At 54.7% G+C, this 23,556-nt stretch overlaps 1 protein-coding gene across 5 annotated transcripts in view; it reads right to left on the reverse strand.

Moving 5' to 3' along the window:
* Positions 1 to 23,556, reverse strand: part of AKNA (AT-hook transcription factor) — a 43,341-nt gene that overhangs the window by 9,061 nt on the left and 10,724 nt on the right. For all 5 annotated transcript variants that reach the window (XM_084898188.1, XM_084898187.1, XM_084898186.1 and 2 more), the window contains exons 4-15: positions 21,829 to 21,903; positions 16,374 to 16,530; positions 15,563 to 15,717; positions 12,896 to 12,955; positions 10,817 to 10,944; positions 9,989 to 10,196; positions 8,312 to 8,466; positions 8,025 to 8,207; positions 7,006 to 7,252; positions 5,892 to 5,998; positions 5,013 to 5,224; positions 3,289 to 3,448 (exon numbers count right to left, since the gene is read on the reverse strand). In XM_084898188.1, coding sequence (XP_084754314.1) covers positions 3,289 to 3,448; positions 5,013 to 5,224; positions 5,892 to 5,998; positions 7,006 to 7,252; positions 8,025 to 8,207; positions 8,312 to 8,466; positions 9,989 to 10,196; positions 10,817 to 10,944; positions 12,896 to 12,955; positions 15,563 to 15,717; positions 16,374 to 16,530; positions 21,829 to 21,903 — 1,847 coding nt within the window. The remainder of the gene's footprint in view (positions 1 to 3,288; positions 3,449 to 5,012; positions 5,225 to 5,891; positions 5,999 to 7,005; positions 7,253 to 8,024; positions 8,208 to 8,311; positions 8,467 to 9,988; positions 10,197 to 10,816; positions 10,945 to 12,895; positions 12,956 to 15,562; positions 15,718 to 16,373; positions 16,531 to 21,828; positions 21,904 to 23,556) is intronic.

A 23,556-nucleotide genomic window follows, 5' to 3' on the forward strand; every position in this document is an offset into this window, starting at 1 on the left:
GCAACCTTGGTGTACTGGGACGATGCTCCAACCCAACGCATCTACCTGTCCAGGGCCTTGCTACACGTCTCGAACCTCTGTGAGATCACGTCCCGCACATTGGGTGAGCAGAGGAGAAATGTCTCTGAGGTTCACCGGTCCTAACATGCAGGGCCTCTGAATGGCAGTTCTGACCACTGGCGACCAGTTCTCAATAGAGACAAGGGTGCAGAGTACAGAGGGCATGGGCTGAAATCTCCCTTTAACCTCTGAATTCTGACCTGCCTCAGGCCCGGCTGCCCTCCCTCTTTCCTCCTCTGACTGTGGAAGTCCTCACTGTCCCCTCAGGCCTGGCCCCTCCCCGCCCTGACCTGGCCCCTCCCTCCTGGCTTCCCCCAGATGCTTCCTAAGTGGACCAAGCCCATACCTCCGCTCCTGGCAAAGGATGCTTGTCTACCTGCCTCCCCGGCCAGATGGTGGGCCGTGGGCAGCCAAGGAGCAGGCCTCCTGTCTCACAACCCGAGACCCTTACCCCGTGCAGGAGCTCTGGGAACTGACCGGGACCCGGGGCTCCAAGAGGGAGCAGAGCAAAGGGGCTGCTGGAATCCCGGGGGACCCCAAGCACAGCGCACCTCTTGCCGGAAGGCGTCTCAACGAGCCCCCAGCATCGAGGGAGTAAGTTCGCATTTCTCCCCACCCGGTCCCCGAATCTCCAGTCTCGCTCTCAGGGTGTCACTGGCACCTTGGCAGACAATCCCACCCAATACTCCCCCTCCCTCCCTCACGCACCCCCCCCCCACTCCAACCCCCGCGGAGTGTCAGAGTCTGGTTCGGTATGGCCATCCTCCGGGCTGATGCGGGCTCCCCTCAGGGTTAGCACTTGCCTGGTGGTCCCTGGCCCCATGGGTGTCTCCCGGCGCCACCGCCAGCAAACATCAGCTCTCAGGTGGGTGGGCGGAGGGAGTGGGAGGCCTCCCTCCAGCTCCTGCTGTGACCCCACAATGCGACCGAGGGCAGCTGGTCTCCCTGGCAATCCCCAGGGAGACGCTTGTTGGGGTTTCCAAGGCCAACTGTGAGGGAGGCAGCTGCAGGAGAGCCAGCCTCTGTCACCAGTTAACCCCCGGGAGGCAGGACCGGGGCGGCTCCGGCAGCCTGCCCCTGCCCGAGTCCGCTGAACCGGGGCCTGGTGGTGGGAACACCCACCTGGCTGTTGCCCTCTCTGGCTTCTTTCTATCAGGATCTCGGTTTTCCTGACAATTCGTTAGTGACTCAGCTGGCCCTTAAATTCATCTTTCCCTGCCAACTTACTCCCCGTCATGGGGCCCCCATCTCCATATTAGATGCCACTGTATGGCCAGCCCAAAATCGGGAGTCATTCTACACCCTCCTCCTTCCCTCAACGCCCCCTAAAGTTACCCAGCTACCAAGTCCTGTGGGCCCAACGCCCAAATATCTTTTCTCAGATGCATCTCCCACCCATCAGCTCTCTTCTGGCGAGGCAGCCTCTCAGTCTCCAGGCCTCCATTCTCACGCATGTAACAGCCAGAGAACTCTTTCTCAGGCGTCAACCTGACTACACCACTCCCCTGCTGAAGACGCCCTCACTGTGCTCAGGGGGGTCTGTGTGCATTCATGAATATTCAGTGAACACCTCTGAGTTGAGCCACCATCCAAACCTCTAGCCACGGCATCTGAGGCCCTCTAAGATCCCCCGCCCAGGCCTCCCCATCGGCCTCTCTGTCTCGATTGCTCAACACCCATCACCTCTCACTCAGGGACCTGGCTGGAATGAACATTTGACCCCTCAAAGGCGATGGTGCCCTCACACCTCTAGTCCTTTGCCACATGCTGTTCTCTCTGCTGGGATACTCTCTCATGACTCTTCCTCTGGTCTCAGCTGAGATACCGCTTCTTCCAGGAAGCCCTCCCTGAAGCCTCCGGCTGAGCTAAATGCCCCTTCTCTGTGCTTCAACTGCCCTTTGAGCCTCTGCCATCACTGTACTTACCACACTTAGGGGGGTGGCCACCTGCTTCTTTGTCCATCTTAACAAGAAGGGGAGCCCCATGAGGCCAAGTACAGTGTCTAGTCCACTCTTCTATTCCTACGCCTCTAATTCCCATGCTCATGTCAGGGAGACCGCAGGAGTACCCTTACTAAACTCAGGCCTGGAAAGCCCAATGTCAGCAGCTGGACCTGACTTTACAAAGACAACAGGACACAGGGCCCCGTGATGGCACAAGCCAGGAAGGTTTCGAGGGGTTACTGCACAGCTGTCTCCCCGGGGCATCCCGAATTCTGGGGCAGACACCCCGCCCCAGCCCAGGCATGAGGTGGATCACTGGGCCAAAACCAACTCAGAGGAGAGCTCAGAAGGCTGACCAGCCTATTTTCCCGTTTCTGCCCCACCAAGCAAGGAACCACTTTCTTGGTAGAAAATTATGCTTGGGCTATAAACAAGAGAAGTGAAAAACAGCCTCGCCTGGCTAGGGTGGCTCAGTGGTAGAGCATCAACCTACGCACCAGGGGGTCACCGGTTGACTCCTGGTCAGGGCACATGCCAAGGTGGGCTCAGTCCCCAGCAAGGGGCATGTAGAAGGCAGCCTTCTTTAAAAAAAAAAGAAAGAAAGAAAAGAAAAAGAAAGAAAGAAAGAAAGAAAGAAGGAAGGAAGGAAGGAAGGAAGGAAGGAAGGAAGGAAGGAAGGAAGGAAGGAAGAAAGAAAGAAGAAAGAAAGAAAGACTCTTCTCAGTTCATACAATGAATGCGTACACTGCAGAAAACATATCCAGAAAGAAAGAAAGAACGAAAGAAAGAAAGAAAGAAAGAAAGAAAGAAAGAAAGAAAGAAAGAAAGAAAAAGAGAAAGACTCTTTTCAGTTTATACAATGAATGCATACACTGCAGAAAACATATCCAGAAAGAAAGAAAGAAAGAAAGAAAGAAAGAAAGAAAGAAAGAAAGAAAGAAAGAAAGAAAGAAAGAAAGAAAGAAAGAAAGAAAGACTCTTCTCAGTTCATACAATGAATGCATACACTGCAGAAAACATATCCCCGGCTCGTGCAGACACATCTTGGGAGGGAAGCGCTGGGGGCAGGAAGAGAGGTTTCACACCAGAAAGGTGACCCTCCCCGTCAGTTCCCACTGGTGGAGACGTGTCTTCAGAGTCTACGTCCATGAGGCCCCACAGGAATAGCCTGGGAGGCGGGAGCCACCGCCGGACATGCGGGCTGAGCAAGCCCCTGCCTCCCTCGGCATCCCTCTCCGGTCTCTATGACGACTGTGAGTCTGCGGTGCCCAAGCACCTGACTTACTCGCGCCCGGTCCTGGTGAGGAGGGCGGAGGGGGTGTCTGCGGGTCCGTGGGTCAGAGCCGCCGCTGCAGGGCTCTGGGCGGAGGCCGGGCTGCTTCCTGTGCTGAGGCTGAGCTGCTCCGAAATCCGACTTCGCCCCTCCAGCTGCGAGCCAGGGACCGCTGGGGAGGCAGAAGGAGGCCAAAGTGAGCTATGTGCAGAGGACCCTCACTGTGCGAACTGGCATGGGTGGAAGAATGGGGGGTGAAGAGACAGTGCCCGGCTGAGGTCACGAATGAAGTTCCTGGTGAGGTCAGTCACCCACTAACCTCAGAACCAGAAGACGTGGTCTCTGCTGGGAGTTTGGGGCGCTAAGCTCGGCCTGCTAAGCTCCTTGTAAGTAGCATGCCCCTCACAGCCCACTATTTCGGCATCAGATCCAAGCCTCCAGGTGGCCCCCACCTTTCCTACAAAGAGCTCATTGTTCCTCACGTGGTTCCCCAAGACTCTGTCGTGCATCTCACTGCCATTCCGGAACTGGCTTCGGAGCCTCCACCTCTCTCTGAAATGAGTCACACCTCTGCCCACCAGCGTGTTTTGCTGGAGGACGTTCACCACGTTAGCCTCCCAAAGGGAAGGGCGACCAGGGGCTAAGTGCTAATCTGGCCCTGGGAATAGGTAAAGGAACAAACCACCAAGGACAGTCTAGAAGATACACCTTCAGAGGGGTCATGCAGAGTGAAGAAGCCAACCCCAAAGGATATATATTATACGACTCCATTTACAGAACATTCTGGAAATGGCAGAATTACAGACAGGGAGAACAGATGAGTGGTTACCAGGAGCTGGGGAGTGGGAGGCGGGAGGGAAGTGGGCGTGTCTATGGAGGGGGCCTGTGTGCGGAAGGATGGGACGCGTCAGGATCTGGCTGTGACATGGGCGAACCCGGGCGAAGGGATGTGGAATCTCAGTGTATGGCTTCTATAATTAATTAATAAAACTTTAAGTTAAAGTTTCATTTAAAAAATTGTCAATATGAACCTTAAAATGAGGCAAAGCTAATCTGAGGTTTTAGACATTCGGGCAGTGGCTCCGTGGGAGGGTAGGAGCAGTGGAAGGGCTGCAGGGGGTGCTTCTTCCTTGGTCTGTGTTCACTTTGGGAAAACACACCCGTTTGTGTTCTTTCCTGAATGTTTTATTTCAGTAAAAAGCCCACATGCATTTATAAATGTAAAAAAAATAATTAGAGATAGATTTGATAGACATGGGAAGTGTTCATGATACAGTGGTTAATGGGGGGGGGGAAGGTTATCAAGCATACATGTATAATATGATCCTATTTTCATTTTAAGTGTATATAAATCATCACACACCCATGTGTGCATACACACACACATACTCACACACACACACTGGCAGATTCTATACAAAAATGTCAGATACACACACACACATATACGCACACACACACACACACACACACTCACACAAACACACACTGGCATAGAAAGCAGCCCACAGGTTTTATACCAAAATGTCAGCACGGACAATTTTCAGCGTATTTTTTTCTTTTGTTCCCATGTGTCCTTCCTGCCCGTAATTTCAGAATTTCCTACAATGAAATGTATGATATTTTGTATCTTAAAGGGTAATGCAAGTTTTTTGTTGGTTTGATTTCTTTAATCCAGGCAATCCGGCCACCGCCAGGGCCTGGCCAGCCCAGATACAGTAAGTACATCCACTCACCCATCTCGGCTGCTCCGGCCCGCTCCAGGAGGAAGCTGGGTGCCCTCTGGTGGAGAGGACTGTCCCGGGTGGAGGGGTGCCTCTGGGCTCGACTCCTGGGCCTTCTCGGCTCAGTGGCTCTTCTGGGGACCGCAAGACCCCCGGCGTGGGTGTGGGAGGCCGCGTCCCGGGGCACAGAAGCAGTGAAGGGCTGGGCTAATGTCCCTGGGGTGCTAGGGGATCACAGAGGGAGACACATTGAGGTCACGAAGAGAGAGGCCACAGCCTCCGAGCCCCTCCACACCCTAATCCAATGGCTCCGGACTTTAGGACTGTGCCCCCCGGAGGGGTCGGTCTCTCTGAGGACGCACCCCATTATACATGCCTTTACCACCTGCCAGCTGCCCACCTGCCCACCCATCTATGCCAAATTAAAAGGCTCAATTCTGTTTTTGGAGTCATACAGAGAAGCAGACCCCGGTTGCCATGTGGGTCCCCGTGGGGCCAGCACCCTGCTCTGAGGCTCCCTGACTCCCCTTTCTCCTGAGACCCCCCCCCACCCTCTCTCTTCCCTTTGGGTTCCAGGGGTCTCTTCCCCATGTGGCCATCCCAACTGCCCTTTGTCCTGTCCTTTGCTCACACCACTCTCCCAGTTTTTATTATTCATTCACATCTGCTCAGTTATTTGCTAGACGTATCCTTATCTCCCGCTCTGTCACTGAGTGACTGCAAGTCCCATTCCCTCTCTGAACCTCAGTTCCCCCATCAATAAGAGGGGGGCAAGGAAGCATTGTTGGGGGGATGAGTGAAGGCTCCAAGAAGGCCCAGACCATCAGCCCTTGTTCCGGGCTTGCAGGTCCATCAGTGGCACTGATGGGACAAGGGTGGGGCCCCAGGTACCTGAGGTGGGAGAGCCGATGCTCTGGGGTCTGGGTTAGGGGCGACACTCTGCTGGTTTCTGAGCCCACAAAGCCACTGTCGGTCTCTGGGGATGCCATCCAGGACTCCTGAAAGAGGCAGTGTCCCTTTAAGTCCCAGGAATGTGCCCGAGGCAGCCTGGGAAGACTCCCCAGTCCTGGCCGTCCTGGCCGGGGCCTCACATTCCAGCGGCTGACAGACTGGACTGGGGAGACTGGCCCAGTTCCCAACAGCCAGGCCCAGGGTGAGGGTCCCAGGTGTGGAGTCCCATGAGCGCCAGTCCAACAGCAGGGACCCCGAACCCCGAGAAGACCCTGAGGGAGCCTCCCTTCCCTGAGGAGTGGGAGCCAGGCCCTGGGGAGGGACATGGCAGACTTCCCGAGCTGAGGAACAGAGAGAGGAGAAAGCAGTCCCATAGGGGAAGGGGATGCTCGTTTTCGTGTTGCCTGGCCTGGGCCTGGACACCATGGTCCTCTCTGACGGCAGGAATGCCCAGCGAATCGGAAAAGGAAATCCACCTAACTCCCTGCACCCCGGGCTCTCATGCAAGGCACAGAGCACACAGGAGTGAGCCAGGTGCCTGCCCTCACGCACTATGGCATTAGGAGGACATGTGTGTGTGTGTGTGTGTGTGTGTGTGTGAGAGAGAGAGAGAGAGAGAGAGAGAGAGAGAGAGAGAGAGAGAGACAGAGAGAGAGAGACAGAGAGAGAGAGAGAGAGAGAGAGAGAGAGAGAGAGAGAGAGAGAGAGAGAGAGATTGATTCTCTGGGAATAAGTCACGTTTGCATCATGACCTGTGACCCCTGTTACAGTTTAAAATCCCTGCTCCCGTGGCACACACAGGGCATGGAGTCCAGAACAGTCCCTTAGCTGTGCTAAGGGGGCTGCAAGCTCAGGGAAGAACAGGAGATGCTGGCAGAGGGGCAGGGCTGGGGGAGGCCGAGGCAAAGAGGTGGCATTGGGCCTAAGCCCTGCCTGCTGGGCAAGACTGTGACTGGCAGCGACAGGAGCAGACATTCCCAGAAGGAACAGTGTGAGCAAAGGCCTGGGGGGCAGGAAGCTCCCGAGGCTGAGCCCGGGCCCCCTGGACACTTACCTCCAGGTGACCACCAGCCTGGTGCAGAGACTTCTGGGCAAGGCGCTCGGAGATGCCGCTTCCCTCCAGGCTGGTCAGACTGCTCTGGTGGGACCCTGCCACCGGCTTGGTGCCCCGAGAGTGGGGTGGCCTACCAGGGCCCCGGGGAGCGGCCTCGGCCTTGCCCAGGCCCACCTGGTGCCCGTCTCCGGCCATGGCTGCATGGAAGCCTGCTGGTTTCGTGAACACCGACGGCTCCACAGCCTCCCTGGCAGCGAAGGAGAGGATGTGAGGCCCTGGAGTCAGCCATCCAGGGCACAAGCTCTGGTCAGACACCCCTGGATGCCCACTCTGGCTCTGTCACCTTCTAGCTGCGTGACCTTGGGCGAGACACTTCCCCTCTCTGAACCTCATTTTTCTCCACTGTTCAATGTGATGCCAAAAAAATGTACCCTACACACCGCTGGGGAAATAGTGTGGAAGCAGATGAGTGAAAAGCACCCCATCTTCCCTCTGTCAGCCATGTCCACAAACGTCAGTCTGCTCAGAAAGGCTTTATAAACGGAAGACCGGTATTTTGTGTTGCAAATAGAAACTAACTTTAAAACAAACAGGAAGACAATATTGTTGTATTCTACCTAAATAGATCCTGTTGCCTGCTGAAGGCTCAGGCCCGAGACCTGCTCCCTTTCCCTCTCTCTCTCTCTCTCTCTCTCTCTCTCTCTCTCTCTCTCTCCCTCCCTCTCAAAGAAGCCCAAGAAAGACATGGCAGCACTCACTGAGACTCTCCTGGATGCACTTCGATGGTGGGACCGACAAGGTGCTATTTAATGCTGAAACTCACAACCCACAACCTAAAGCCATGCCGAGCGCCGTCCATGGGCACGTCCTACGTTCCGGAGAGACTCTGAGCTCCAGGCCAGGAAAGCCATGTCCACACCGTGAAGAGCGGCCTCACTCACTAACACAGTCAGCACCCTTGTCGTTTCAGAGTGGGTCTGGGACAAGTGGGGGGGGATGGGGGGGGCTCACAGACATACTCGAGGGGGGTCCCGGGACTTCTCTCCGCCCGCACCGGGAGCTGCCGTGAGGGAAGCCTGGTGGTCTGTGCCTTCCCTGGAGCTGGAGCCGACCCGTCCACTTCCAGGGTTCCGCCCTGCTCTTCCTCCTCGCCCTCCTCCTCCGCCCTCATGGCTTCTGGGAGGGACTTCACACTGAGGTACCTGCAGAAGGACACACACACGGGGGGCATGACCTTTGCCCAGCAGGGACAGCCAAGATCCAGCCACAGGGCCCGATGCCCGGCTCCCTCCTGGCGGGCACTCACCGCTCCAGGAGCCCGTGGAAGTCTTGTTCCACCTGCAGCTCCTTGTGCCTGAGAGGGACCGGGAGGTCCAGCCACTTGCCCTCCGTCTCACTGTCTGCAGGGCTCACCTCCATGTTCATGGGCAATATGCAGGGGTCAGTGCTGGGAGCGTCAGGCTGGGGGCCAGAAAGGAGGAGGAGCAGAGATTCAGCAGATACCGAAACATTACTTTTAAAAATATGTGGTTGTTTTGTTTTTTATTCATTTCAGAGAGGAAGGAAGAGGGAGAGAGAGAAACGTCAGTGAGAATCATTGATCAGTTGCCTCCTGCACTGGGGATCAAGTGTGCAACCCAGGCATGTGCCCTGATGGGGAATCGAACTGTGATCTCCTGGTTTGTAGGTTGATGCTCAACCACTGAACAACGCTCAGAAAAAAGTATAAATTTTACTTTTTTTAAAGGACCTTCCTCATGCTGGTGTGGAAGAGTAAAAAATAGGTCAGACTCACCACCACCCTTTGTGTGTGTGTGTGCGTGCGTGTGTGTGTGTGTGTGTGTGTGTGCAAAATGTAGGGACTGGGTCATATGATTCCCAGCAATAACTACTATTAGTTGAGCACCTACTACATGCCAGACACTGTACAGATATCACCTCACAACAATCCCACCACCACAAAACACAGATCGTGATCGCCTCTCAGGGGCTGTGACGTGGACTAGAGAAAGGTCTACAAAGCCCCTTCCGTGAACAGCCCTTGTCCGAGGACACCTGTCTTAGTGAGCATCCCCAAATCCACCCAGGACCAAAAGCTGGAAGCCTGGAGGTCATCCCTGGTTCCCTCCCCTCTCAGTACCATTCCAAATGTGCCCTCCAAACCTCTCAAGTTCACCTGCATCTTTCCATCTGCTCTGCCACCTCCCTGTCTCTGACCTGCAAATCTTCTTAGTCATGTCCTGTTGAAAAGCCTAAGAGGTTAGCTGTGGCCGGGTGGTGCAGTTGGTTAGAGCGTCATCCAGCTACATCAAGGTAGCGGGTTCGATCCCCAATCAGGGCACAAACAAGGAGCAACCAATAAATACATAAATAAGTGGAGTGACAAACTGATGCTTCTCTCTCTCTCTCTCTCTCTCTCTTTCTCTCCTTCCCTCTCTTTCTTTCTCTCAAGTCAATAAATAAAAAAAATTTTAAAAATTAAAAACCTGACAGTTTAGGACCATATGCTGATGTGAGCCACCAGCCTCTGCAGCCACCTCTCTCAGAGGCTCCTTCACTTCCCATCCCCTAGCCACAAGCCCTTTGCACAGGCTGTGTTCCCTGCTGGACAGCTTTTCTTCTTCCACTCCTAGTAATTCCTCCTCACTCTCACATCTCACTTAAACATTACCTCCTCAAGGAAAGTTTCTCTGACTCCCTCAGACTCACTTATGTTACCCTGATATCTACTCTCATAGAACCCCATAATTCTCCTTCAGACCACTGATCAAAATTACAATTAAATGACTCTGTAATTCATTCACCTAGACAGAAAACTCCATGAGGATAGAAGCCACCTATTTTTGTGCTTCCCACTGATTTCCCACCATGGTCGTGGGTCCTGGCATAGGGGTGCATACTCCACAAATATGTAGGAAAGAAGTCAATTAGTGAGGAAATGAATAAAGAATGGAACGGACCAATAAGATGAGCAAAGAGATACCTCAAGGCAGAGGGTCTGGATGGCCGGTGTGAGGGCTTGTCCTGAGGGAGAAGGCAAGCACGTTGGCCGGTGGCGGGAGGGCGTGGCCAGGGGGCTGTCCAGAGGTGAGTCTGACCCGGCTTGCTCAGGCTTTTGCTGGTTCTGTTCCATGTGGTCCTTCAGCTCTTCCAGGCGAATGCCCAGCTGGAATATCTCCGCCTCCAGCTCCCTAGAAGGAAAAACACCAATCTGGGCACTGGGGATGGTGGCTGCATCAGGCATGGCTGGAGGCATGTCTGCGAATCAAGAGGCCTCAGCCCGAGCCCCCCTCTGCCACCAACAGGCTATGGGACCTGGAGTAAATCTCTCCCCGCTCTGGTCTCAGTTTCCCCATTCCCCAGCGAGGGGTTACAGTTCCTATCTCTCAGGTCACTCCCCACTGTAGGGAGACCAGAAGACACAAATCTCAGCCTTGACTAGTCACCCATTGGAATATGTGCCTAATCACGATAGGCCTTTGCTGTTCCCCTAGTGCCGTGGTCGGCAGACTCATTAGTCACCAGAGCCAAATATCAACAGTACAACGATTGATATTTCTTTTGAGAGCGGAAAACTGGCTTCTGCGCATGGGCCACAAAGTTTCAGTCGCACTGTACGTGCACGCCCATACGTGGTGTTTTATAGAAGAGACACCCTCCAGGGGCCAAAGAGCCGCAGGTGGCTCACGAGCCGCAGTTTGCCGACCACGGCCTAGTGAATACACTATGAGAATGAAGTGTGCCCCTCCTGATGTCGGAGGAAAGGGGGCCTGCCCACTCTGTCCTCCCGGGCCTCCCTTCCCAGCTCTACCTGCCAGGATCGAACTTCTCAGGCGGCCCCTGGGAGCTGGCAAGCCGCTGCGCCGGGTGCTGCTCCCTGCAGGCCTTCAGGTACTCCTCCTCCAGCGCCGAGTGGGCAGCCTTCAGCTGCTGGAAGATCTGAAACCACACCAGGTGAGGGAGCCCTGCATGCCCAGCCCCTGTGAACTCCCTCCCTGCAGACACAGAGGGCCAGACTGCCCATGGAAGGGCCATGGGCCCCAGCCTGGGCCTGCGGAGGCCTCTGGGCCCGAGTCCCCGGGGGAGGTGGCAGTGGGGACCCTCTGGAGCCTGCCCGCCCTGGCTGAGCTGTCTGCCATCAGGCAGGCACCGCAGAGGCGTGGCGCGGGGCCTGGGCGCCAGCTCCCGAGGCACAAGTCCCTCCTGGGTAGAACTGAAAGAATCCCAATGTTCCATGACAGTTGTAGTGTCCAATGTGCTATCACAGTGTCCCCCTGAGGACCGAGACCTTGAGAGACCACAGTCTTCATTCCTGATTTGCTGTGGGTTTGGGAACATTAGTTACTCTTTCTCGAATCCTTATAGATCCTCATGGCGGATGATGTTATCATTACCACGCCTCTAATGATAGTAAATACCATCGCCGAGCATGGAGGGCCTGTGCTAAAGCGCTTCCCATTACCCATTTAACCTTAAACAAACCCTAGGGAGCGGGCTATGCTACCCTCTTTGTTTAAAAAGGAAACAGGCCCAGAGAGGCTATTGCTGATGGTCAACGCAGTGAGCAAATTTAGCCATCAGGATTTGAACCCAGGCCCTCCGGCTCCAGAGACCACGGGCCTAACACTTATGCTCGGCCCACACAGTAACTGTGAGAATAGCAAACACGTGGCTACACCTGCAGGCGGTGGGCTCCATATCCCTAACGTAGTGTCACCCTCTTCCACTCACTCTATGCTAACGATAGACTGAGGCCAAGGACAACCTCCTCCCCAGAGTCCCCAGTCAAGCTTGATCGTCCAACAGCTCCCAACCTCCCTGTGTCTGGAGGAATTAGGGTGGAGGTAAAGAAGATTGACGGTCTTCACGTCCAAGGTCCTTGATCATCCCACTCAATGAGATAGCATAATACATAGCCTACGTTCTAACTGGTAAATGCATATGACGTCTCTACCACAACAGGGAAATACCTAGGCATTATGTTTTCTACAAACCAGGCATGCTGCATCTGTCCCTCCTGGCCCTCTCTCTCTCCCCACCTGTTCTGTGCCTCGAGCTTCCTACACGCTGGCTTCCTGTAGGGTCTATCCAGCAGGAGGCACCCAGGAGAGGTCACGGGGCAAAGGAGAGACACCCAGGAGGGAACGGCTCCGCGCAGGTGCTGGTCACTGGGCTGCCCCGTTCCTGGTCAGGCCCATGACACTGCCACAACCCTGCTAACTGCCCCTTCATTGACACCACCCCCCCCCCAACCCTCAATCCCAGCTCTGAGAGTTCTGCCTGCCCCTTAGCAGAAACCCAAGATTTACATACGCCCAGTTACCTAGAAATACCAAAGTCCATAATGGTTAGATCAGGGGTCTTCCCCAATTCCCTGCTCCCCAGCTAGTTTCCAGTTTGGGGCACTTACTACTCTAATCAAGAAAAGGAAAGGCCTCTTTCTGGGTGCTGAGAGCGGGATAATTGGTGGGAAGCCGTGCAGGGCAGTGAGGATGACCCTGGACGTGGGAACCAGACAGACCGGGCTCTGCCATCTATCAGCTGTGTGACCTCCCAGTCAGCTCTCTGGGATTTGGTTGCATCCCAGTTACATGTCGGTGAGGACCGTAACTGCCCTGCTGGGTTTTTATGATGATCAAGTGAAATCATGTATTTCCCCAGCTTGCCACGGAGCCTGGCACACCACCGCGGTTGCTTAGTAAGGGGTAGCTACTGCGAGATAATGACCATTATCCTGGGAGGCTAAGTGGGGGCCGTTTCTTCCAAAAGGAGATGCTGTGTCTGGGATTCTCTGGCCCGTCTTGCGGCAGATGAGGCTTCCCAGGCTCGGAGATGGGGGACAGAGCAGTGATTTGGCAGCCCTAAGGGTGTCTCCCCAAGCGGGTGGTACCTTGAGCTGATCCTGGGGCGTCAGCCGTCCAGCCTGCATCAGGCCCACGAAGGACTCCACCTGCACACGGGGAGGAGGAAGCACGCGCCATGAGCCCGGGCCCGGGAAGGGGAGCCCTGCGGACTCCCGCACGCAGCCACATTGGCGCTTTGGCACGAGGAGCTGGGCCCCACCCGGGGTGTGGGTTCTCTGCCAAGCCCGGGGAGGCCTGAGCCAGAAACTGACTTCATCCCCGACCTCGGCCGTGGCACCTTGGGAAAATTAAAGGAACCTCCAGGAATTTACGGACAGCACAGCACACTCATGTGCACGAAGACCTAGGAGGCAGGATAGGTGCTGCAGCGTGGTCCGATGGGGTGGGGTGGTCTGGGTGAGGTGGGGGGAGGGGGACAGTTTAAATGCCTCTCTGTGAGATAGTGTGCAGACAAGAAGAGGGAGGCACATGTGTATGTTCTGATGCATGAATGCCTCCAAGACCAGGGCAGTGTTTCTCGTGTGCTACCATCTGCATAAAATATGTGGCAAGTAAAAAAGGAAAACTATAAATACAATTGCTTGTCTATAAGCTCTCTCGAGAAGGATGCAAGACACGGAAACATTAATTACTTCCGGGGGAAATGGGGTGGTGGGAGGGCAGAGATGGGAGGAAGGTTTTCTACTCTCTGCCTCCTTTGAACGTGGAACAGAGTGAATTCGTTGCCAATGTGGCGCACTAAAAACGTCAAGGAGCCCTATATTTGGGTGACCATTTCTATAAATGCACGTGAGCATGTTGAACATTTCTGCTTGGGCAGGGGTGAGAAAGATTTTTCCCTGACTGTACCTGCGTACTGTGTGCATCAATTACTGTTATAATGTTTTCATCAGAACATACACTTGTGCCTTCCTCTTCTTGTCTGCATTCTATTCCACAGAGAGACATTTAAACTGCCCCCTTGCCCTGACCAGTTTGGCTCGGTGGATAGAGCGTTGGCCTGTGGACTGATAGGTCCCAGGTTCGATTCTGGTCAAGGGCATGTACCTTGGTTGCGGGCACATCCCCAGTGGGGGGTGTACAGGAGGCAGCTGATCGATGTTTCTAACTGTCTATCCCTCTCCCTTCCTCAATAAAATATATTTAAAAATAAATATTGATAAATAAACTGTCCCCCTGACCTCCGCCCCACCCCACCCACCTGGACCACCCCACTCGGACCACGCTGCAGCATACGATGATTCAGGGATCATTTCTGGGAAACCTCTATCTAGATCAGGGTTGAAAAGTAACATAGAAACTCATCTAATAGGATTATATCATCAAATCTACATAACTAAATAAAAGTGTAATAAGAACTGCATGTCTCATTTTAAATTTTCTAGTAGCCATATTAAACATGTAGAAACAGGTGAATTAACCTGAAGAATATATTTTGTAAACCCCAAATATCACTTTGACATGTAACCAATATACAAAAATCATCAGTGAGCTATTTTGTGTTCTTTTTGTCACACGGAGTCTTTGAAACCCAGTGTGTCTTCCGCTCAGAGAACACATCAATGTGGACTGGCCACAGGCCAAGGATTCAATGGCCACGTGACCAGTGGCTCCTGAACCAGGCAGCACAGCTCTGGATCGTCAGGGCTCAGGCGGTACCCCAGCTCCGGATCGGTGTGATGACCTCGGCTTTGCTTCACCTGACAGCACGTGGGACAAGGAGAAATGTCCCCAGTTACGGGACCCCGGCGGTGACATCCATGCTGACAACAGGGATGAGCCTGAACATCACGCTAAGTGAAAGAGCCAGACTCAAAGGGACAACTAGTATGTGAAATGCCCAGGATAGGCAAACCCACAGAGACAGAATGTAGATGAGCAATCACCCGGGGTTGGGGCGGGGTGGGGGAGGGGTGGGGGCCGGGGAGTGACTGCTTCATGGATGTGGGGTTTTCGCATGTCTGACGAAAATGTTCTGAGGTTGATTGTGGTGGTGGTACATGACTGTGACTGTAGTAAAAATCACTGACGCAGTCCTTTTAAATGAGCCAATTATATCTCAATAAAGCTGTTCCCAAAAGAAGGAAAGAAGGCTGGTGTGTCTCTGAAGAAATTAGTTTTCTGAACGTGGTCGTGTTATGTAACCACCCCATTGCCCTTTGCGCACTGACAGCCAGGAAGCTCAAAGCCAAACATGAATCCAATAGCGTTCAGGGTCCAACAGAATGCTTTGTTTACTCATTTCGCCCTAAGTTCACTTTAATTTTTTTCTGTCCGTTCTTCCCCTTTGCCCCAGTTTCTCACTTCCGCTTGTATAATGTGGTTGTAATGCACGCATTTTTCTAACTGCTTCTGGAATAAGGCCAAGGGTGTACTTATAAACAGACCTGCAAACAATTCACCGTTATTTGGACTGTTTGATGAAAATACGAAGGCCCTTGGAGGCGTGACTGAGAATTGATTTCTGCAATGAAATGAACTAACAAGCTGGGTGATGTGGGAGAGAACCCTAGCTCAGGGTGACGAGGAGGCGGCTGGGGCCACGTGGCCTCCAAAGCCAGGGGAGGCATGCTGAGGGGAACTCTGCAGGGCAGGCACAGTGAGCCTCACGGAGCCTCTACACTCTGCAGGCAGAGGCCCCATTCCCTCCAGGTTACTTAGGTCCCACGTGGCAAAGTTGGGCTTCCACTCACCTTGGCCAGGAACCGTCTGGCCTGAGACGCCAGCGCCTGGGTCCGCTCTGCCGAGGCCTGGTCTGGGGCGATGCCCGGGTTCTCGGGAAGACACCCTGGGGTGGGCGCACTGGAGGACGAGGAGGGGCTTGGGCCTCCTTGAGCTGACGACCCCCCTGGAATACACAACCACGGGACACTGGAGCCAAGGATGGAGACCCAGATGCTGCACCTCCAAACCACTGCCTCCATCATCACTCATCTCCTGGTCATGCCCTCTCCTCCCGGGCCCACAGGAGTGGGCCGGGCAGTGCTGCTCCCATTGACCAGAGAGAACAAGGTCCCGTTCTGCCTTGCATCACACAGCTGGAGCCCAACCAGGCTCGGAGCTCCAAGAGCAGCGTGGGCTTTCACTCAGGAGGATGCGGGTTCTAATCCCACCCTCCCCTGTGCAGCCGTGTGACCTTCAGCCATGTGGCCTTCGCCTCTCCTGAGCCTTGGTCTTCTTTGCCATCAATGGGGATTAAGTGGGATTGTGCATGGCAAGGCTGAGAACGGGGCCTGGTCCCCACATGGGCTCCACGGTGATAATACTCTCTGTTGTCATGCAACTCGCCAAAGATCAGCAGCTGCCAAGTGGCAGAGCGGGGGCATCCCTGCTCCGGCCTAAAGACACTTTCCACCTCTCCATTGACCTCTTCAAGTCCAAGGGCCCAGGGAGGGGCCGCACATTCCTCTCTCCCCGGGCCTGAAAGCAGCGCCACCGAGCGCCCGCTGAGCAGAATCACAGGCAGAGGGGGCCCTCCGGCCATGACTCCTCTCCCAGACTCACCTGACGCCTCGGAGGTCTGTGGGGCCTCGGCAGGCCCGGGCCACCGCTCCACAGAATGGGGGTGTGGGATGGTGAAGGTCAGGACCTTGGTCCCCTGGGACACCATCCCTGAGTGGATGCTGTGGCTGGGCTTGGGTGGGTCCGAGTACAGGTTTACCTGTCAGGCAGAGAGGCACAGGCAGGGCCAAGTCAGGATTGGGGCAAACCCACGCAAAAGGTCTTACCCTCATTCACACCGTCACGCAGACACTCAACAAACATGCATTGCTATTCCCTGTTAGTGGAGCCCGAGGATAGGGAAGCCAACCACGGGGCGAAGGGCTTACATTTCATTCTCTCTTGATGGCGTTCCCCAAAGGGAAGCAGGGCAGGGACCATCGTCCCAATTTTTCAGAAGAGGACACTGGGACTCAGAGAGGTTAAGTCACTACTCAAAATCTCCAACACACAAATCCTTGGGCTGGGATTAGACACTGGCTTTGACCCCAAAGTCCATGTTTGTTTGTTTTTTATACTGATCATTTAAAAATAATATTTGTTATAATAATTTATACTATAACCATAATAATATATTAATATCATATTTAACATAAAGTATAATCATATTATAATGATATAATATTTATGAATAAAAACTTTCTAATAGTAACTATCAGCAATTCACGGCTGCTTTGAGTAAATGAGTAAACCAACAACGAAATGAACTGCTTCCTCGGTTGCAGCAGATCGCCATCACGGAGGATACATTCGGCGTGGTAAGCAGCTCAGTGTGTGAGAGGTAAGTCTGGCATCAGGCAGCCAGCCAAGGAAGACTGTGGAAGCTCGGAATTAAAGGAGACCCACACACCGTTCAGTTGTTTACAGCAAGGTTGGCAAACTACGGTGTGTTGTGAACACAGTTTTAGTGAGCACAGGCATGAGGATTTATTTAGGTGCTGTGTCTGGTTGCTTTGATGCTATAACGGCAGAGTTGAGTCACTGCCATGGAGATGGCATGGTCCACAAAGCGGAAGATGGGCAGTGTCTGGCCCTCAGCAGAGAAAGCTCGCTGATCCCCGGCTTCACGTGGGAGCTCTGCAGAGCCTGGGTTCATGTCCACCTTTGAGTCCCCGAGCAGCTGACTTAACTGACCTCTCTGCACAGTGAGTGTTCGGTGAACTGCAGCCACCACCTTCACCTTCATCATTACCTTCATCACCACTGTTACCACTGTCACCACCCTGGTCACCATCATCACTAGAATCCCCATCACCATCATCATTCATCACTGTTATCACCATCATCATCACCATGATCACCATCACCACCATCACCATCGCCGTCATCACTGTAATACCTATCACTATGGCATCATCACCATTAACACCATCATTCATCACCATAATCATCACATTCATCCCCATCATCACCATTATCCCCATCATCATTATCCCTATTACCTTTATCATCGCTATTATCCTCCTTATCTTATTCATCACCATCAGCACCATTATCACCATCATCTTCACATTCATCCCCATCATCATCATCACCATCATCATCATATTCATCACCATTAACACCATCATCATCACATTCATCACCATCATCCCCGTCATCATTATTCCCATTATTACCTTTATCATTGCCATTATCCCCATCATCTTATTCATCATTATCAGCACCATTATCACCATCACCATCTTATTCATCATCATCACCATCATCATATTCATCACCATCAGCACCATTATTCACAATCCTCACCATAGATCACTCCCCCTCCAAGGCAGGTCCCCTGTGTTGCCTCAGTGCCCTCTGCTCCTAAAGCCCTCAGGCAGCTTCTCTTACTTCCCTGTGCTCCCCCACGGTCAGAAGAGGGCAGTTCGGGCGGGCGGGCCTGGTGGAAGGAGCTCCCTAGCCCCCAGCCAGCCTCTCCCTGATTAAGCTGCTCTTCACGTCCTGGCTGTGGCAGAAAAATCTGCTCCAAAGTGATGGACAATGGCTCCGCATCATCATTTGGGCATACCCTCCTCCCATCCTACACCCCACACCCCACACTCCGCCTCCAGCTGCCTCCTCCTCTTTCAGGCCCAGCCTCAAAGAGAACAAAGCTGGATTTTAATAATCCCCTCAGCCATCTGCTCAGACCCAACTGTGAGGCCTTGCCCACCAGAACCCTTCTCCTCCCAGGGTGACCCAAATCTGGGGGAACCCAGCCCTCTACGCCCCCCGCCCCCATCTCACCTGTCCCTCCCCAACCTCAGACCTGGCCCACCAAAGCCCAACCTGAGGAGCAAGACCTGAGCCGCTTCCAGCAGGAGGCCCCATTGTTTTGGGGATCACGCCGGGGTGGGGGGGGGGGGAGCTGAGGGTGCTGTGGGCAGCTACTGAGGTGTCCCTTAAAGCCTCGGTGTCCCATGCGGTCCCCCAGACTGCACCCCCTCCCTCAGGGGGGTTAGTCGGTGAATGGGCAACCAGTGAGTGTGGGAAACATGGGGTTAAATAACTGACTACACTCTGCACAGATGGGCTTCTCCCAGCCTTTAACATGCTAATGGGCTTTATGAATGAGGTGAAGGGGGTGGGGGGAGTGGAGAGAATGGGGCATGTTTCCTCAATTCCTCTGAACATAGAAACCCCTCTTGCTCCAACTCCCACCACATCCCGCCTCCACCAGGGGCTTTTGGACCAACTAGAGACCCTCAAACCAGACATTTTTAGAAAAGGCAGTTTTCCGCCATCCCGCCATTCTTTTGGGGGTTATTTCTGGTCTCCTCAGCCTCCCAGAGCCCCTGGCAGCTTTGAGGCACTGAGACGGGGCACAGAGGCTGCAGGGAGGTGGCCATTGGACATGGAATATGTGTGAGGTCACCATACACTCTGGCTCTCCTCTGGTGTAGAGAACAGAGCCAGGCAGTGACTCCTGACCACCCGGGCTCCCTGCCCCCACCCAGTCCCGATCCAGGGATGGTCCAGGCCTGGCCATGGACTTCCTGGTCAGCTCCCCAGCTGTAGAAGCCAGAGCCTGGTTCTGTTAGACAGTGTGGGGGTGGGGGTGGGCTTTGGAACCAAACTGCTAGATCAAATCCCAGCTCTGATTGGTCAAAACGTGTGACCTCTGTGTGCCTCAGTTTCCCCCAAGGTAAATTCCCTAGGACGGTGGCCATTAACCTCACTTATTATTGCTATGATCACTCCATCGTCATCATCCTGACTGGCCCCACACGTCTGCCATGTTGCTGGACTGTTACCGGGCTCCCCCAGGGTGGGGAGAAGCACCCACTTTGGAAGAAGCAGGCTTAGGGTTAATCCCCAGTTTTTAATCCCTTGCCAGCCGTGGGCTGTGGAGCAAACCCCTCCGCCTGGCTGAGCCTCAGTTTCCTCTTGGCACCTTTCACTGCTCAGCAAAGGCAGTCTCCTCCCCTGGGTCCCCCCTGTTGCTGGCTACCCACTGCCAGGCCTGGCCTGTGCCCAGGGCAACATCCCCAGTCTGACTTTCCCTCCCCACCCCCTCATAGGTCCAGCCCTCTCCAGTGGGACTTGGGGCAGAGGGAGCGGCTCAGCAGGCCCAGGGGAGGTCCCTGGGGCTGAGGGGCCCGAAGGAGCAGGAACACCTCCACCTCCCTGCCCAGGTGGCGTCTACGGAGCCCTGGGCAGAGCGAGAAGCCTGGCTAGAAGCCCTAGGCCCCGTGGTGGGGCCTGGCGGGCCCCTGCCCCTCCTGAGCTCCGTGTCCTCAGCACACTGGGATGGAGAGCCCTGCCTTCTTGCTGCCCAGGGCGGCTGTGAGACGGGGTGTCCAGCTTCTAGAAGGCTCCGGTGGACAACGCCCACCCTTCTCGTGAGGAGAACCCACAGGCCAAGGAGGCCTCTTCCCAGAGAGTGGGGTGGGTGAGCTGGCACCGAACCACTCCCAGCCTCGCCCGGCTTCCCTCCCGACGGGTCTCAGGCAGCAGAGGTGACCGCATCCAGGGAGACCCAGTCCCCACTGGGTTGGGGATGAGAAGAGGCACCGCGGCTGTGGTCCCCGTGTCCACCCTGCCCGTGTCTGCGCTGCGCCTGGCACCTGGGCACCCAGGACACACCGCCATAGTGGCACCATTCATAACAATATTCCCTCTCTCTATGGAAGAACTGGCCAGGTGCCAGGTCCCCATACCGACTCCTCCCCTTCATCAGTAAAGGACAGAAGGAAAGGCAGGAGGGAGGAGATGCCTCGGGCCTCTGTCCCTGCCCCTGACCTCTGGCAGCCTCTGCCTCTCCCGGGGCCCCAGTTGCCCAATCTGTAAGACAGGGCGCTGTGGGTTTGGACCAGATCACAGTTGCTTTCTGCAGGACCTTCTGGGGTCTGCAGTCCTGAGAATGTGGCCCCACCCAGCCCCTCTACGGTCCCCCAGCACCCCTCTCTCCCAGAGTCCGCTCAGAAGCTCAGAGCTGGGAGGAGGTTTAAGATACCGGGTAGAGTCCACTGGTTGCCCAGAGGCAGGTCTGATGACCCGCCTGTACAGACGTGTCCGAGGAGGCTGGGATGGCAAGGGCCTGCCTGTGTGTGAGGCCGGTGTGGGACAGAGAACTGCTCCAGGACAGGCCCCTTCCGCTGTCTCCTCTGGCTGTTTCCGCCCACACTCAGAGCACTTCTACAAGGCTGAGGGCAGCCCTGTTTCCCACTCTCACTGATTCCCCATTCACCGGGGGAGGGGGAGGGGACGGAGCATGTGGGGGTCTGGAGAGGGGAGGCCAGGGAGGGGAGGGTCTGCACCTCTGCCCCTCAGCTCCACACCCACCCCCCTCCACCTGATGGGGCAAGATATGGGAGGGGGAGACAGGAAACCACAGGGCTGCCGCAGGTCTCACTTCCTGCCTCACCCCAGAAAAGGGGAAGGTCCCACAGCCTCCTCCCCAGTGGGGGTGGGGGCTGGGCGGGCTGGCAGCGGCTCTATTTGGGTGGGTGGGTTTCTCCCTCCATGCTCCCGGCCACAGGCCACACAAAGGGCACTCACTGAGCATTCAGAGCAGGGGGAGAGGGGAGGCTGTGGTCAGTGGTGGGGAAGAAGGCAGGCAGAGTGGGGACCCAGGGAGGATCAGGCCCAGGAGACAAGCACCAGGGGCTGAGAAGAAGTTCTGAGTTACTTCCTTGAGGCTCAGAGAGCCCAAGGGTCTTCCTGAAGGTCACACAGCTGAGCAGCAATGGACTCAGGAATCGGGCCCAGGCGATCCTAACCCAGAGCTCATCTTGAAGGAGAGAGCTTCCGGTGCAGGCCCTGGGGACCCTGGAATCTAGGATTCAAGAGCATCAGCCAATAAAGGAGCCTGGGCCTGGAGACCTCTGGTCAAGGTCACAGACCAAGTGACCTTGTGGTAAGATAAGGAAGGGCTGGGCTCCACTATGGCCAGGAGGCAGGAGGCAGACTGTGGGAAAGAGTCTTCTCCCCCCATCCCAGCCGACAGGGCCCACGCCTCCCCCACCCAGCCTACCTTGGCCCCCAGGCGCAGCTGGTCGATGGTGTTCTCCGCCTCCGCATACTTGGTGAGGAGCTTGTGGTAGTCCTCCTGCAGGGCAGGGACAGCACAGTGGTCACGGCCCAGGCTCCTCCCACACAGGGAACCCACCCCCCAAAGGGGCTTCTGGAAGACTCTTTCAGGCTCACGTGTCATGCAGACCCCTCTGCGGCCAAATTCTGGGGTGTGAGAGGCAGCAGGACAACTCAGCCAGCCGATGAGTCAGGGAGGAGGGCCCCGGGCTGTGGCACCAAGCATGGAGTACCCCCATCACGGAGGACCGTAACACTCGCATCCAGATCCCCTGCCCGTCTGTGGCTCTGTGGGCAAGGCCCACAGCTGTCCTGCCCACCGCCCACTCGCAGCGTATATAGTACGTGCTTTGTAAGTACACTTTAATGGCTGAATGAATGAACGGTCAAAGGTTTCCTTGGTAGAAAAATAGAGGACTTGAAAATGACCGTGGCATCTACTCTGAGTCACTATTTTCCTTAAACGAAACAGAAGAGCGTCCCTAAAACACGTCATGCTGGAGGGGAGAGCAAAAGCAGACGTCACCGGTCACCTCTGCAGGATGCTAGGGAAGCGACGCATTGTTCTGGAAACTGGTGATGAGGGCAGCATCAAGCATTTTCCTGCCTTTCCCAGGGGAACAAGACCTTGGTAACCACGCAGTGGATGAGGGAAAGTTTTACTTTACAGGCGATTCCCTTCACGTGAACACAGACGGAACGACAGTCTGAGGCTGCCACCGTTGGTCACCCCACCGTGAAGGACTTGATCAAGGCCATGGCATCGGCGGCCACTCACACCCCAGCCCAAAGGCCAGCCAGAGGCCTCCCCTGCCTCCTGAGGGGACCACCAGTGGTGTGTCCTCGCCCCGAACGCCCTACCCGTGTGGTGCTCATGGCCTGGAGGGGAATAAACAGGTGGTCACAACCGGAAAGACACACCGGCCAAATGCAATCGATGAGCTGTGTTTGGGTCCTAATTCGAACCCACTAAAGCAGTGTTTGTCAAACTCATTAGCCAACAGCGCCAAATATCAACAGTGCAACGATTGGAATTTCTTTCGAGAGCCACATTTTTTAAACTTAAACTTCTAACGCCACTTCTTCAAAATAGACTCGCCCAGGCCGTGGTATTTTATAGAAGAGCCGCTCTCAAGGGGCCAAAGAGCCGCATGTGGCTCATGAGCCGCCATTTGCCAACCACTGCACTAAAGTAAAGAAGCTTTATGAGACACGTAGAGAGAGCTGAACATCGACTGGGTGTCAAGAATATTAAGGAACCGGTGTTAACTTTTAGCTCTGATAACGGTATTGTGGCTACGTTTAAGGGAGAAGCCTTATCTTTCAATTGTAGGTATTAAAAACATTTTTTAATAAAATGATCCGATGCCTGAAATTTGCTCCAAAATACTCCAGTAGGGTGAGTGGGGGGAGGGGACACCGTAGATAAAAAAGGTTGCCAGGGGCTGGGTGAAAGGTGAATGGGTGGAAAGTGGGTGGTAGATATGGGGGCTCCTTTTACTGTTTTTACTCTTGTATGTTTCAATTTTTTTTTTTTTCACAGCAGAAGTTAAAAACAAACCAACACAGGCCATCCCTGCAGCAGGAGTGTGATCACTGCTCTTTGTGAGTGAAGGGCTTGGGATGATGTTCATGGATCAGGGTACAACCCTCTCTCCATCAGCAGGGGCCC

Source organism: Pipistrellus hanaki (assembly GCF_964339955.1).
Source record: "Pipistrellus hanaki genome assembly, chromosome: 11".
Taxonomy (NCBI): Eukaryota; Metazoa; Chordata; class Mammalia; order Chiroptera; family Vespertilionidae; genus Pipistrellus; species Pipistrellus hanaki.